This window comes from Cynoglossus semilaevis, chromosome 17, assembly GCF_000523025.1.
Source record: "Cynoglossus semilaevis isolate Cse_v1.0 chromosome 17, Cse_v1.0, whole genome shotgun sequence".
Classification (NCBI taxonomy): Eukaryota; Metazoa; Chordata; class Actinopteri; order Pleuronectiformes; family Cynoglossidae; genus Cynoglossus; species Cynoglossus semilaevis.
The window spans coordinates 3,065,980-3,079,177 of NC_024323.1; the positions used below are offsets into that span (position 1 = coordinate 3,065,980).

A 13,198-nucleotide genomic window follows, 5' to 3' on the forward strand; every position below is an offset into this window, starting at 1 on the left:
GCCAGCAGAACTGCAGAGGCAGGGTGAAGATTTAGGCGTGGGCTTCTATTCAAACATGAAGGTCTCCTTGACATTTTCTGCGCCGTACTGGCTGCTCATCCTTGTCACACTTCTCCAAACTGCAGATGGAAAAGCACAACCTGCTGACATTTACAAACTCATCTGGCTGAGGGAGATGGCATTCTGTAAGAAGAGGCACCGGTAAACATCGCTGCACCGCCCTTCTTCCACTGCACTGTGTTACATATGAACATGTTATTACTTTAAACAAACAGCAGTTAGCCTTTGCTGCCAGACATTTTATCTCTTCACAAGGCTATGCCCAAAGGATTTTCAATATAGATTCAACAGCAGAAAGTTGTAGGCCATAAGAAACAGGACTCAAATCCACAGAGAAAGTCAACAGTTCAAACATGACAATGTTTCTCTGCTAACCCCAATCGAGATCAACTTCTACACAACAGCCAAGAATAGTAAGGCACCAGGAGCAAGATGCAGGCAGCACCAAGGTCACACGAGGTGAAAACACAACAAATGGCAGAAGAACGTGTGGGAGGGAGCCGCAAAAAAACAGGTATAATAAGCTGCCAGTGATCATGCAAATAACAGCGTGGCATCAGGCATAAAAATGAAACAAGTGAAATGACAACAAATGACACTAGTTCTTTTCTCTGTAGAGAGAAAAAAAGCCACATGCTTTATTGACAACCGCTGACAAATAATACGTTTGCAAAAAAAGCAAATGGGACAAAATGGAGAACCTATAAATAGAAATCATTGTGCGGGTTTAGCTTCTGCATCCTCAGGTTCTTCACAGAGAAGTCCGATGTGCTCCGAGGATTATCCCATGTTTGTACCATTGGCCCCATTGCTGCAAACTTAGAAGTCAGGACCTTCTTTCTTCAGTTTGCTGTAGTCAATGCTGACAGAATAAAACTACAAATACAAACAAATAATATATTTTAAAATGTTGAGTCCTCTTTTTATGCAATATATTATAATTTAAAAGAGAAACAATGTAAAAGGTACTAAATACATCTCTGTGAACAACTACTGTGAATTTAAGCTTGAATTTATTTCAAGATTTAAGTGGGTTAACGGAGAATGTTACCTTGTACTGATCAGTTGGGCCCAGTTTGTTCCAGGGCTCTGGGTTGTTCTTGCGATCCCAGCTACACGTGACAACAGTTAATTATTGAAGAGGTTAGAATAAAAGGAGAAGCATTCATAGGAAATTATTTTTGCCTGTCCATTAAGATCTTATGTAGCAAATGAATAAATGTTACATACTATATATAATTTGGTGTTTCAAATATTATCATTTAATAGAAACAATGATAATCAGTATTTGATTATCTCAAATTAAAAATGTTCCACATAAAAAGAGATGAGAAACCAGGTCAACCAAAATTTGATAATGACCCAAGTTCCACCAATAAGCAAATTATCTGAATCCCTTTACTTATTTTCCTGAACTAAATATTTACTGGAGAAAAACTAAAACTAAAAAAAGCATCAAGCAGGGGTAAATACCAGACATCGGGGTTTCGGATGGCAAGGCGAGCGAGATAGGCCATTGACATGGTAACACCTCCACCAATGAAGGCAAAAAGGGGGATGAGCTAAAAAAATAAACATAAAAACTTCAATAACTTCAAGCAAAATTTAAACAGCCTCTATAAATTGTACACATAAAAACAACAATGCTGCTAACAATGACAGAAACAACTCACGAGTGCCAAAAAAAAAAACTGGAGAAGTCAAAGGTCAGCTTTATAGGACTGATGTGACAACAGACAGAGTGGAGCTCATAAAAATGTAATACGTGACTACTGGCTTTGCTATTTCCGTGAAACTGAAATGACAGCTGATAATGATTATGATTTTTTGTTGTTGTTGTTTGCTTGTTTTTTGGCTACCTTGTACACCAAATTGTTCCTTTCTAAAACAAATTGACTTATGATGCACCGCGTACTAACCTGTGTTTAAACTTTAATACCTAATTAATAGAAGTCAAACAAAGATTTGTTTCGTCTTATATTCCGTGGTTGTAAGTTAACGTTGCAAGCAATACAAAAGCCGATTAACTGTGAAAGTGTTTAATTATTTACTTCTAACTCCAATACAAGACCCATATGCTAGTATATAATATTTATTTTAATTACGTTCTGGGCGTAATTACTAGTTGTATTAGTTTCCCCGCACTTCTCTTTTAATTCCGTACACATTAAATTAATTAAGTAATAATGTTAGCATGTGATACTAGAATGTGAGGCTTTGCTCGGCACGCTAACAATTCCATAGCCTGTGTGCCTGGTAGCTGCTATTTTTGGAGCAGTTCAGCGTCCTCGGTCAAAACCTGTATCACCAAACGTGTGCGGGGGGAAACGTGACCTAAGTTGACTTCAAGTTTACAGTACACAGTCAGTCAGTGATAACATACATCAACAATATATAAACACATTTATTTTGTAGAAAGATTTCTACATGTGGTCACAGCTATCGATTTTGTAGGTGCTAACTAGTTTACCTTGCTTAGTCTAAGCTAAAGGAAGCTAACCACAAAAATCTAAAGATGATTTGAATTCGAGGTAAAAACAAATGTTTTAACTTACAGCCGGATGGGTTCTCAGCTGTTTTCCAACGACGGCCAGCATTTCGACTACTGTCGGAGTCCTGTAGAACAGTGTTTACAGATAAATAAACGGCTTTTGAGCTTGGCCAAACCCCTTGTGGACCTTAATCTGACATATGAAACGCTCGTGCGAGGAAGTAGGATACTGAAGATATCGCCTGATAAAAAAACGTTTCTAATTGAGGTTCAGCTTGCGAATAGAGAATATCATACCTCTATTAATTTGATTTGTGCATATATATAATATAATTATTTCTAATGTTAAATCCTCAAACGGCGCAGTCATTCTAGCCTTAGTGTCTTAACTATTTTCATTCTGGCAAATACATTGGCGTCATCTTTTAGCCCAAAACAAGAACGAGTGTCGTCTATAAAAAAATAATAATCAAATTTCTTTCATTTAAAATATTGTTATGCATTAAATACTTTTTCAAATGTGTTTTTTAATGTCACACATTTCTTTCTAGTCTTGGTAACCGTAGGTGACTGTAATCAACATTATCCTAGGTGAAGACTTATAATACAACAATAATTAACGCATTTAAATGGCATCAAATACGTTTACAAGTGGCAGAATTAATTATTAACAAGGGAGGCATGATGGAGATAAGGGAACTTGTTCCTGTTCAGTACCTGTCCCTAACACCCACGGTAGATGGCGCTGTTTCTATTCAATAAATAAATGTATTGCCCGAGATGTCCAAAGGTATGTTTGAGCAACATTCTTTGCTCAGAATGGATCTTGACTGTATAAGGTGGTGGTGATATACTAATGTGGTATTTCACACCTAAAGTTGAATGGCTGTGTACTCCATTTTGACTGTTCAGTTGACTTAATTCTCAATGTGTGGTTTAGGACTACAAATGGAAATCTAAATAAACAAAGCAAATGTCAACAAAGCATAAACATTTGTAGTAATAATTTGAAAAAATTGCAGCAAAAATTAAAACATTTTGCCAAAAAGAAAAAAACATTTATAGTGAACCCAGATAAAGGTACAAGACAACAATGTAGAATCTTATGAAATAATAATCATATACTAGTACTAATAATCATATACTATACTATCCAAGAGGTTATCTTTAAGTTCACCCTGGCCAGATAAAAACTTGCTAAAGAGAAGCTATAAAATTCATAAAGTTGACATAACATAATCTAAATGACCTGGAAATGACTGAGAGAAAATGTTATTTTGAAAAAAAGTTATTTTGAGGAAAAGAAAAAAAGTGACCCTGTTTGTCACAAAAATGTCCATGTGAAAAGATTACAATGAACATCTTTTGAAAGACATCTAAAAATGTCTTTCAAAAACAATTCAAACATCGCACATAAATGCAAGCAGACATGTGATATTTGCTATTTTTGTGAAATACAAATAAATAGTAATTTATTTGAAATAATCAATTAAATGATGTAAAATAAAAAAACATGAAATATCAAATCTTCCCATTAATGGAAAGTTATTTTCAACTTAGAAAATAAAAACCATTGTAATAGTAAGAGGGGATACAACAGGCTACAGAAAATCATTCATATTTTATAAATGGCAGGACCCTCAGCTGTCTGGTTGCCAAGACATCAAAGCAAAATTTTGTAAACTCAGCCTCATTTTATGGGATGTTTATGGATTCATAAATGTTAAAATAGATTAAGCCTAGACAGGGGATATCACTGCTTTCAGAGACAATGTGAAGTTGTCCAAATAAAGCATTTTCCAGATGCAGTTTTCAGTCGGTCCTAATTCCTTCATTAACCTTTCATGACCTGGGATCAGAAAATGCAGCGCAATTATCACATCATATCTCATTCAAACTTGTTCCCTAAAAATTACTCTATTGTATATCAACAGAAAACAACCCAAGTCAGGGTTCAAAGCTACAATAAAGTATTTGTGAATTACATTGAAGTTTAAAATCTGACTCTTCAACAAATCATCATCTGCATAATCAGAACTATTTGGACAAGGGTTGTCACTTTTTTGAACATATACAAACAAATGTGGGTGGGTGAAGGGGTCTAGTTTTAATGTGTGTTTTTAACCTGTTAACCGAGTGGTGTCCACATGCTCCGGCATGGGGCGCTTTAAGTGCAGCTGAATTTTTGATGATGGGGAGAATGCAGTGCCACTTAACTGTTAGCAAACAAGCTAAACAGTCTTCCTGGACTATTAAGTGATTCTTAAAAAGAGTGTTAATTCTACAGAACCCAAAATAATCCAGCTATTCCATCACATTGTCACTTACTGAAAATGTATATTTGTAATGTGTATATGTGTTTTTTGGCACAATGTTTCTGCATATGTCCCAGAAAATGCTCCTTTGACATAATAATAAAAGACGTTACTACCTTCTGTAATTTTTTTCTGTATTTTTGTGTGCAGCGGCACGCTACAACTCCATGTGTCTAGCCTGTTACATAACATTTCTCTGAACCTGACTTTACAAAAAAAATGACGACCCCTGACGGCACACAATGTCTTCTTAAAATGAGATACTGGCTTCTGAGTGTTTGCATCGGCACTGAAATGTTTTGGCTTCAGACGTTTCAATGAGTCGTTTTCTTGGGGCCTTTGCCAAATTTTGCGTCCAATCCGAGTCCTTGGAAAGAAAAAACAAAAACATAAACACAGAGTGAAGAGCTGAACAGAGAATAAAAATCACATGGATTAAACTAGAACTAAGAACAGAAACACCAGTGACAGATAAAAAACACTATATACTCAGTGTTCAAATGTACTGACTCTCCTACAGCTATACTCCAAATGCATAATTCATCAGGAAACCAAGTGATTTGTGTAGGGAGCCTAAACATCCACTGACTGGCCCTAATTACTTGTTATAACAAACAAATACAGTAACTTCCAACAGGGATGTAACCTGTCACTACTTCACTGTGGTACGCAGCACTAACAAGAAAAGTGGGACATTTAAGGAGACAGGAGAGGGAAGACAGCAATCAACAACAATAAATTCTCACCTAGGAAAACTAGGACAGTTCCAAGCCACTGCATGGTAGACATGACGTTACCAAATAGAAGCACAGAGCCCAGTATGGTGAAGAACTTCCTCGTGGTGGTGACGATGGAGCAGGTCAGCGGCCCAAAGTGCACCACAGTCATAAAAATGAATGTCTGGTGGAGAGGTAGAAACAAACTATTTTATTTCCCCAGACACTGTCAGAGTACATTTTCAAATTTTAATACAAGTGAACCAACGACATGTAAAATTAAATCATATAGTGAGCCATTTGCAGACACTGCCATGTCTTAATAAGTATCTGTTTAAAAATGCCTGATGCATGCAATAAGAACACATGATAGAAGACGAGTAATAAAAATGTGAGCTGTGTCTTGAAATCTTGAAATTCCAAATGCTATTCCTTTGAAATTTAAACTTGATATTCCTTCCCCATTTAGTGTGAAGTCATAAAATGAGGCAAGTTATTTTTTCTTTAAGCTCAGCATTTAGGGCAAAAAAGTTAAAACTTTAAAAAACACATTAAACAAGGCAATCACCTGTCCTGCAGCACTGGTCAGCCCAAACAGTAGAATATTGTAGAAAATGTTGGGGTAGCGTTCAGCAAAACTCAGGAATTCCCATATCTCCCCTGTCCACAACACAGCTGACAGCGGGAAGAGAGGAAATCATGGAAATGTCATTTCAAAAACAGACATTACAAGTAATGGTAAAACATTCTTCTCATCGTTGCATTATTTGACACTGTATATGTGAGCGTGTACTGCCACCCTGTGGTTCAACGAAGCAACAACGGTCAAATAAAGCAAACCATCCTGACAGTACACTGTACCACTTCAAAGCTTTCAAAGACAAGCTTCTAACAGCAGCGGCTATAAAATAACGACATTATATTTTTTATTCAAATAGTAATACAAAAGAGATATTTAATATAATTTATTAAAACCAGCAAATTTGTTCCCATCCACATCTGATTACATCTGTAATCATTTAGACTCTTGCTATGGTAGGTATCCAAGTTATCCAACCAAAGATTAGTTATTAGTTAAAGATGAGTTATTTTCATTTGTGGAGTAGCAGCAAGATTTCAATTAGTAGCCAATTTGAACAGAAAGTGAGAGGTGTTTTACACCAATAACACATTTCTATTGAAATGTAGTCATTGGAATTTTGGTTAAATATGCCTCAAAAGTGAGTCAGAATCAGTATCAGACTTCTCTAATTATTTTGTAATAAGAAGATTATTAAGAAGAAAATTATTTTTATATCCACTTTGAAACTTTGTGAGTATGTAAACAATTAAAATTATATTGCTGATGTCCAAATAAGTATTATTAACCAAACAAGGCTATTATTTTGTTTTACTTCTGTAGTTGCACCAGTGCCAAAAGACTGAAAACTACAGACTTACCGAGCCCCAGCACCAGGCTGGACCACAGGTTGATGTTCAGCATCATGTGATTGGCACTTGCTTGATAGCGACCCCTTATTTGGTCCTGGGCTACACCAGTCAAACCATCTAATGTCAAGGATACCAGCTATAGCAGAGAAAAACAACATAACCCACAGGTCTGGAATTGCCACAGTAGATGAAGATTGATGGTAAAATGTAAAATTAAAATCTAAAAAAACAAAATACTACTAACGGAAAGATAGACTTAAAATATTTTAACTCACCAGCAAAATCTCCCCGAAACCAAATGAATGGTTGTCTGCAACTTTTGAACTGTTGGGTTTGTAGAGGAACAAAGCTACACCACTCACAATCAACAGAACACACAGATACTTGGCTGGTGGATACCTCTTTCTTAGTATCGTAACTCCAAGAAGCATTACTGAAACGATACACCAAAAAATGTGATGGAATTATTCAGGACATGATTAATAAAACAGTTTCACATGTTTGAGGTGTGATCTAATCGCACGCTGCACATGTCAAACATTTACTGCTGAGAGTGCAACATATCGGATCAGAGAAAACTTGTGCATGTGTGTGTTCAAGAACAGATAAGCTAAGTGCCAGCAAAGGTTACTTTGTGGTTCATACATAATACAGTACACTGTGAAAAGTCACAGCTGTCAAGGTTACACAATGAAACAGTTTAAATCACCAGTCAACATTACAAAGATTAGAAAGTATTTTTGTCAAGTATGCAATACATAGTACACAGAGCATACCAACTTGTACCTATGTAAACATAGAAATCATAGATATGGAAATTTACGAGAGGTCAAAAGGTTGGACAGTTGGATATAATTTTCCATTTGTTTTGTTTTTATATATATTGTTCTTACCTGGAATAGGCTTACAGGATTTGCCCAATACCTGACAGGACAAAACAGGTTTTTTTATGATTACAAAAAAAATTCATAAAAATTCAGGTCCAAGTAATTATATAATAAAAAACGGAAAAGGAAAACACACCTGTGTGGGATAGTTAACATACTGAAGGGCGGAGTTACTGGACACCATAGCTCCAACGTATGAGAGGGAGCAGAGTCCATAAAGCCAACTTGCAGATTGATCTGGTTTAGGGCCCTCAAAAAACTGGATCACTGACAAACAAAAACAAAAGTAATGTTGTACAAGTTTGTACAAAAAACAGTTTGTTTGTTATTTTCCTTCACAGTTTCCACTTACAGATCTTAGCAAAAACAGCATTGATAATACACTGGATAAACACCAGTGTTCTTGCATATCTAAACTTTTCCTTGGTGTCTCCCTGGCCATATTCACCACGGGTACTGTAAAAGGTAGAGAAACCACAGGGTTTTATGTGAGTGCATGGTGAAACCGGAAACCGGAAACGACATGAAATTTCATAATTAGGAATGAAGTTAGTCTAGTAACAGTTGTTTACATCTGCAAACCCAGCTGTAGAAACTCTAAATCCTTATGTACGTAGAGTTAAAAACAGCAAACCCAATATATATATTACTATAGCCCTATGCTGTACTTTATTTTCTTACAATCTTTACTGTACTTTGCTGGTGTAAACACTGATTTCCCAAAGGACTTATTATCCAAAAAGGGAGATATGTAATTATATTACATCTGACAATGGGTGTGGTTGTACTGAAGATCGTGGATAATCTTGCTTGGTTGGTTGGTCAGCATTATGTAGCTAAGGAAACCAGGAAGTCTTTCCTTGCTATTATAAACAGAAATAAATACAGGCTATGAAAGACAAAAAATAAGGTTTCAATTACTTGTTGATCTCCGTGCCTTTCTTTCATACTAGTACGCTAGCTGTTTTGAAACCACATTTGTTTTCTATCCGATCCATCTAGAGTGACATATCATATATCATGTATGGTAGACAACAGAGACTGACGTCATCTTATCTTAGAGCCACATATCAACATACAACCTGCTGACCTGTCGTAAAGAATGCCATGCAATACGTTTAATGCATAGCACTTCGTCATTTTCAATATTATTAAACTTCTTAGAAGAAGGTAGCATACTTCTCATAATGCACTCTACATGCAAGCGTAAACAACACCATGCAATTAGTGGTCTTTTTTTAACTTACATAGTTTCTTGTAGTATTCCGTAGTAAAAATAGCACACGAAGACTCCGAGGAAGCAAACAATGAATCTTATCTGCATATTGTCCCACATGGAACCGAGCTTCCTCGATCCCTTCCCCGCGGCCATGCTGTCGTCCAGTAGCCCAGCTATGGAAACCGACACTGCTGCGCTCCCCGCGTCCTTTCCACCGACTTCCCGCTCCACAATGAACTACAACCGATGTCACGAACCCGGAAATCGATTATCCTCAAGAAGATTCCCCACTATAACTTCCTTTCGTCTGTTTGTGTCAGATATAACTGTACGTTTAACCGCTCAGCGCAATCAAGTCATTATTGCTTGTTTCTTATCATTCCGTCACTGACTGCCTCACTATCTACTCTAGGAGAATTGTAAAGCCAACAGCATCTTAATCCCGAATGAAGAAAAGAACTGTCAGTGGATGAAGTCTGTTTCTTCTTTTAGAAACAGAGTTTATAATAAAAAAAAGATCGCGTCAGGGAAAACAGGTTTTGTTGAAGGACCCCAAGGTTGTCTGCAGCAATGCCTAAGAAAATAATGTAAAGTCAGCTTTCTAAATGAAAAATGCAAAACACGAACATGTTTTAAAATGATTATATTTAACTAAAAAGACGATACGATTTAAATACAACACCCAAGCACATGAGTGGTTGTCAAACCCGTTCTTTACCAAATAGCGAATACGAGGACTGCTATCTAACACTGGAGGACTTTCATGAAAATGTCGCGTGTCCCTACGTCGTCCTAAGATGTGGATTGGAATGAGTGGTTTTTGTAACAAGATATGTTCCTCGTCGACCAATCACATAGGGGGAATGCGTCGGTACTCGTGTTAAAATAACACACATCCACGTGTCACATGCAAATATAAAATAAACGTATGTCAATTGGCAGGCTCCAAAAATGTATTTTATTCTTGTTACATTTGCAACAGAATGATTAACATATTTTATCGTCACTACGATAAAATAGTTGTTGACTATCATGTGACACTGTAAACGTTGGTGTTTTGTAATTCTTGTTACTTAGCAAACCTAATGCTTTTAGAGACTTTTATTATCCGTTCACAACAAGAGTAGCAGTCAAATTGAACATTTGAAACTTGAACTTTCACTAACTAACTAAACTTTTCACTTCAAGCACTAACCTCCAACTAATGTTGTGCAAGATGACATTTAATGATAATAATAATAAATTCATCCATCCATCCATTTTCATCCGCTTATCTGTTACTGGGTCGCGGGGGCAGCAGTCGCCACCCAAATCACATTGCACCGTACCAACCCCCCCAAACCTTCCTGCGGGTGGTGAGTCCACTGGAAGGTACCAACCACCCTAACCGGGATTTGATCTTGCCCAGGAGGTGAATCCTGGGGTTCCACACCAATGACAGAGACATTGCCTCTGGGCCAAAGCACCACAATAATAAATTCACCTTGTGCTATTTGCTGTTTGTATTGCAGTATTAAAAACACAGCATTTATATTTTGGAATATATTCTTATTTTATTTCCTTGCAATCAAAGGTAACGTTAATTTTGGTGTTGAAACAGATGTAACAGAAGACCGTTCAAAACAAGCAACATCCATCTCATGCACGCCTCCAAGCTAATAAAATGCTGAGAGACATGTACTTTGTTGGTAATGCCAAGTCCTTAATACAACCATCAAGACATAGATTGGTGAGAGTCTTCCTTAGCACTGAAAATAATTCTTTACAGCAGTTGTAAATGAACCAAGCGACATGAATTTGGTTCATTTTCTCCATTATGATACAGAAATTCTATATTTATATCCCTAAAATAATTGGTGGAAATGCAATTTTACATTTTTATAGAGGTCGCAAATGAAGATGAAACCAATGTTTACCAGTATAAACAGAATTATTATTTCAGTACAAGTGCTAAGTGCTCAGGTTTTTTGCCTTTGAATTCACTTGGTTTGGAAAAATAATTATCCCACTAGGCATGAATCCTTTTTTGAGTTGTCTTAAAACCAAACATATGAACACATCAGTCTTTTATCAGAATTTACTCATTTAGTCATTCCAGAGTTGGAGTCCTGAGGTTATATACTCAAGTGCTCAAATGCGTGCTGATGCACACATATAGGATGGGCAAACATTTCTTTGTCCAATATTATTCTTTTGCTGGTCGAGAAAAACCTAACTGTTGAAGAATTTGTGCATGTTACAGCAGAGACAAACTGGATATGCAAAACATCTTGTTGTTCAAACAGTTCACTTCCTGGCTGTGCACTGTGGTGAATTCCAGCAGGAACCAGAGTCTACCTACTGCATGCCTAAATGCCTGGTGGGTGAGGTTTGATCTGAGCAGGCAGTGACAGGAGAGACTGACAGGCCACGAAATAGTAGGTCCATGGATGGTAGGAGGGGCTTCGGAAGGCTGACAGGACAGAAAGCAGAACCTCCGTGGGGGGTAAAGTTCACTTTATTAGGGTCAGGGCAAGATGGCTGGAGGATAGGTTCAATCTGACATGAAGACCTGGAGATTAAAAGATGGAGAAAGTAGTAAACAGTAGGATTTTGGGGCTAGGACTGACACTGAACAGTAACCAAATTAAGTAGCTAAATGTTGAAAAAATTGTTTTTTTTTTAAACATGTCAACATGTATCTTTACATCAACCAATTGCATTGTACCATCCAAGTATTCTGGCACACTGCTGCAAGACAGCAAAGACTGATATTTCAACCACTTATGTTCACTTCAGTCAGTCAGTACATAGGTCTGAATGCATTTTTTTAAAACAACTAGAACATTCATTTTCACATTACAGTCTTATATTTAAATTGGGACTTACATTGTCTCATCACATACTCTAACTCGCTCACAGCCTTCTGGTGGTTCACGCTGAAAGGAATAGGTTTTATTGGGCCGAGGAGAGGAGGAGCAGGGCTGCATCAGAGGTGGATCCAGAGCAAAGGAAGGAAGCAGTTTAGATGGAGAGGGACAAAGAACCTTACAATCCTCCAGCTCTGTGGGGTCAGAAATATCCAGTTTATGTAGTACCCAGTACACAGGAACAAAGTTAAATGATAGTGTTGTCTTACCTGGCTCCACCATATGACATGGAGATTGTGACAGCAGTGGGTTCAAGGCATGAGAGGAATGAGAAGTCAACAGAAGAGATGGATCTAAAGGACATGGGGATGGACAAGGAGAAAGGAGCGAAGGGTCCAAGGGTTCTGGAGAGGGTTCACTCTGTGAACCACTACTGCATCTCTGTATAGGAGCAGGAGCCCTGTGACCGTCCGGGGTATCCAAGATCTGTAATAATATGAGGCCCACAGTGATGTCAATGAACGACTTCTGTACTGTTTCATCATATCTACTCTGTGTCACTGGTTTTATTCATAGCTAAGCTCACTAACCTCACTCTGATCGATGGGTTTCTCAGACACAAAGACCTCTTCTAGCTCAAGGTTCAGGCCTTCAACACTGCGTCGTAGTCGTGTGGCGAGTCTGTTCAGTGGCATCAGGGGCGTTGTCTGGAAACAACAATTGAAATTAATTTGAATACATATAGGTGGCAGACATGTCTTGATGTCTGATATGACACAAGATTAAAAACACTGCATCAAATCACCCGTCAGCTGCTGAAGAGAAGTTCAGATGTGTGGACTGAAAGATAGATTTTAAATAAAATGAAAAAGAAATCCACACATGCTGAAAGGCACAGAAACTCCTGAACCATCATCCACTGTCTACCTGTCAAAGTCAATGAAGCGACTGTGAAAATACAATAAGGAATAATGGCCCTCTAACTTTTAATAAGTCTATATATAAGTTGATTTCAAATGACTGAGATTATCTAGCAACAACAATCATGTTATTCAAATTATTCTTTCTATTCCACGTTCTGTTTTCTTGTTAAAAGTGTTTTGGGGAAGTAAAAAGGTTTCTTACTAGACATGGAGCTATAGAAGTGGTTACAGAATACTTCATAAGAAGAAATAAACATTTTTATCTTCAGTTAAATCAGCAAAAAAACAACTGGCCCTCGTTGTGGGT

At 37.3% G+C, this 13,198-nt stretch overlaps 3 protein-coding genes across 4 annotated transcripts in view; all 3 read right to left on the reverse strand.

The window, feature by feature from the left end:
* Positions 1-658: 658 nt before the first annotated feature.
* ndufa4a (NDUFA4 mitochondrial complex associated a) lies at positions 659-2,773 on the reverse strand. Its single transcript, XM_008329314.3, has 4 exons — positions 2,616-2,773; positions 1,534-1,622; positions 1,112-1,172; positions 659-936 (listed from the first exon to the last, which is right to left on the reverse strand). The coding sequence occupies exons 1-4, from the start codon at positions 2,655-2,657 to the stop codon at positions 880-882; spliced, it is 249 nt and encodes an 82-aa protein (XP_008327536.1). The 5' UTR covers positions 2,658-2,773; the 3' UTR covers positions 659-879.
* Positions 2,774-3,587: 814 nt separating this feature from the next.
* Positions 3,588-9,903, reverse strand: slc35b1 (solute carrier family 35 member B1). The gene is made up of 9 exons (XM_008329315.3): positions 9,148-9,903; positions 8,253-8,356; positions 8,037-8,167; positions 7,907-7,937; positions 7,289-7,446; positions 7,023-7,149; positions 6,151-6,257; positions 5,613-5,766; positions 3,588-5,233 (listed from the first exon to the last, which is right to left on the reverse strand). Exons 1-9 carry the CDS (start codon positions 9,270-9,272, stop codon positions 5,181-5,183), a joined length of 990 nt encoding a protein of 329 aa, XP_008327537.1. The 5' UTR covers positions 9,273-9,903; the 3' UTR covers positions 3,588-5,180.
* Positions 9,904-10,500: 597 nt separating this feature from the next.
* fam117aa (family with sequence similarity 117 member Aa) overlaps positions 10,501-13,198 on the reverse strand; it is a 12,360-nt gene continuing 9,662 nt past the window's right edge. The window contains exons 4-7 of one of the 2 annotated variants that reach the window (XM_008329317.3): positions 12,559-12,675; positions 12,238-12,454; positions 11,988-12,162; positions 10,501-11,670 (exon numbers count right to left, since the gene is read on the reverse strand). In XM_008329317.3, coding sequence (XP_008327539.1) covers positions 11,457-11,670; positions 11,988-12,162; positions 12,238-12,454; positions 12,559-12,675 — 723 coding nt within the window. In that variant the 3' untranslated portion in view covers positions 10,501-11,456. The remainder of the gene's footprint in view (positions 11,671-11,987; positions 12,163-12,237; positions 12,455-12,558; positions 12,676-13,198) is intronic. The other variant, XM_008329316.3, reaches the window with a different exon arrangement.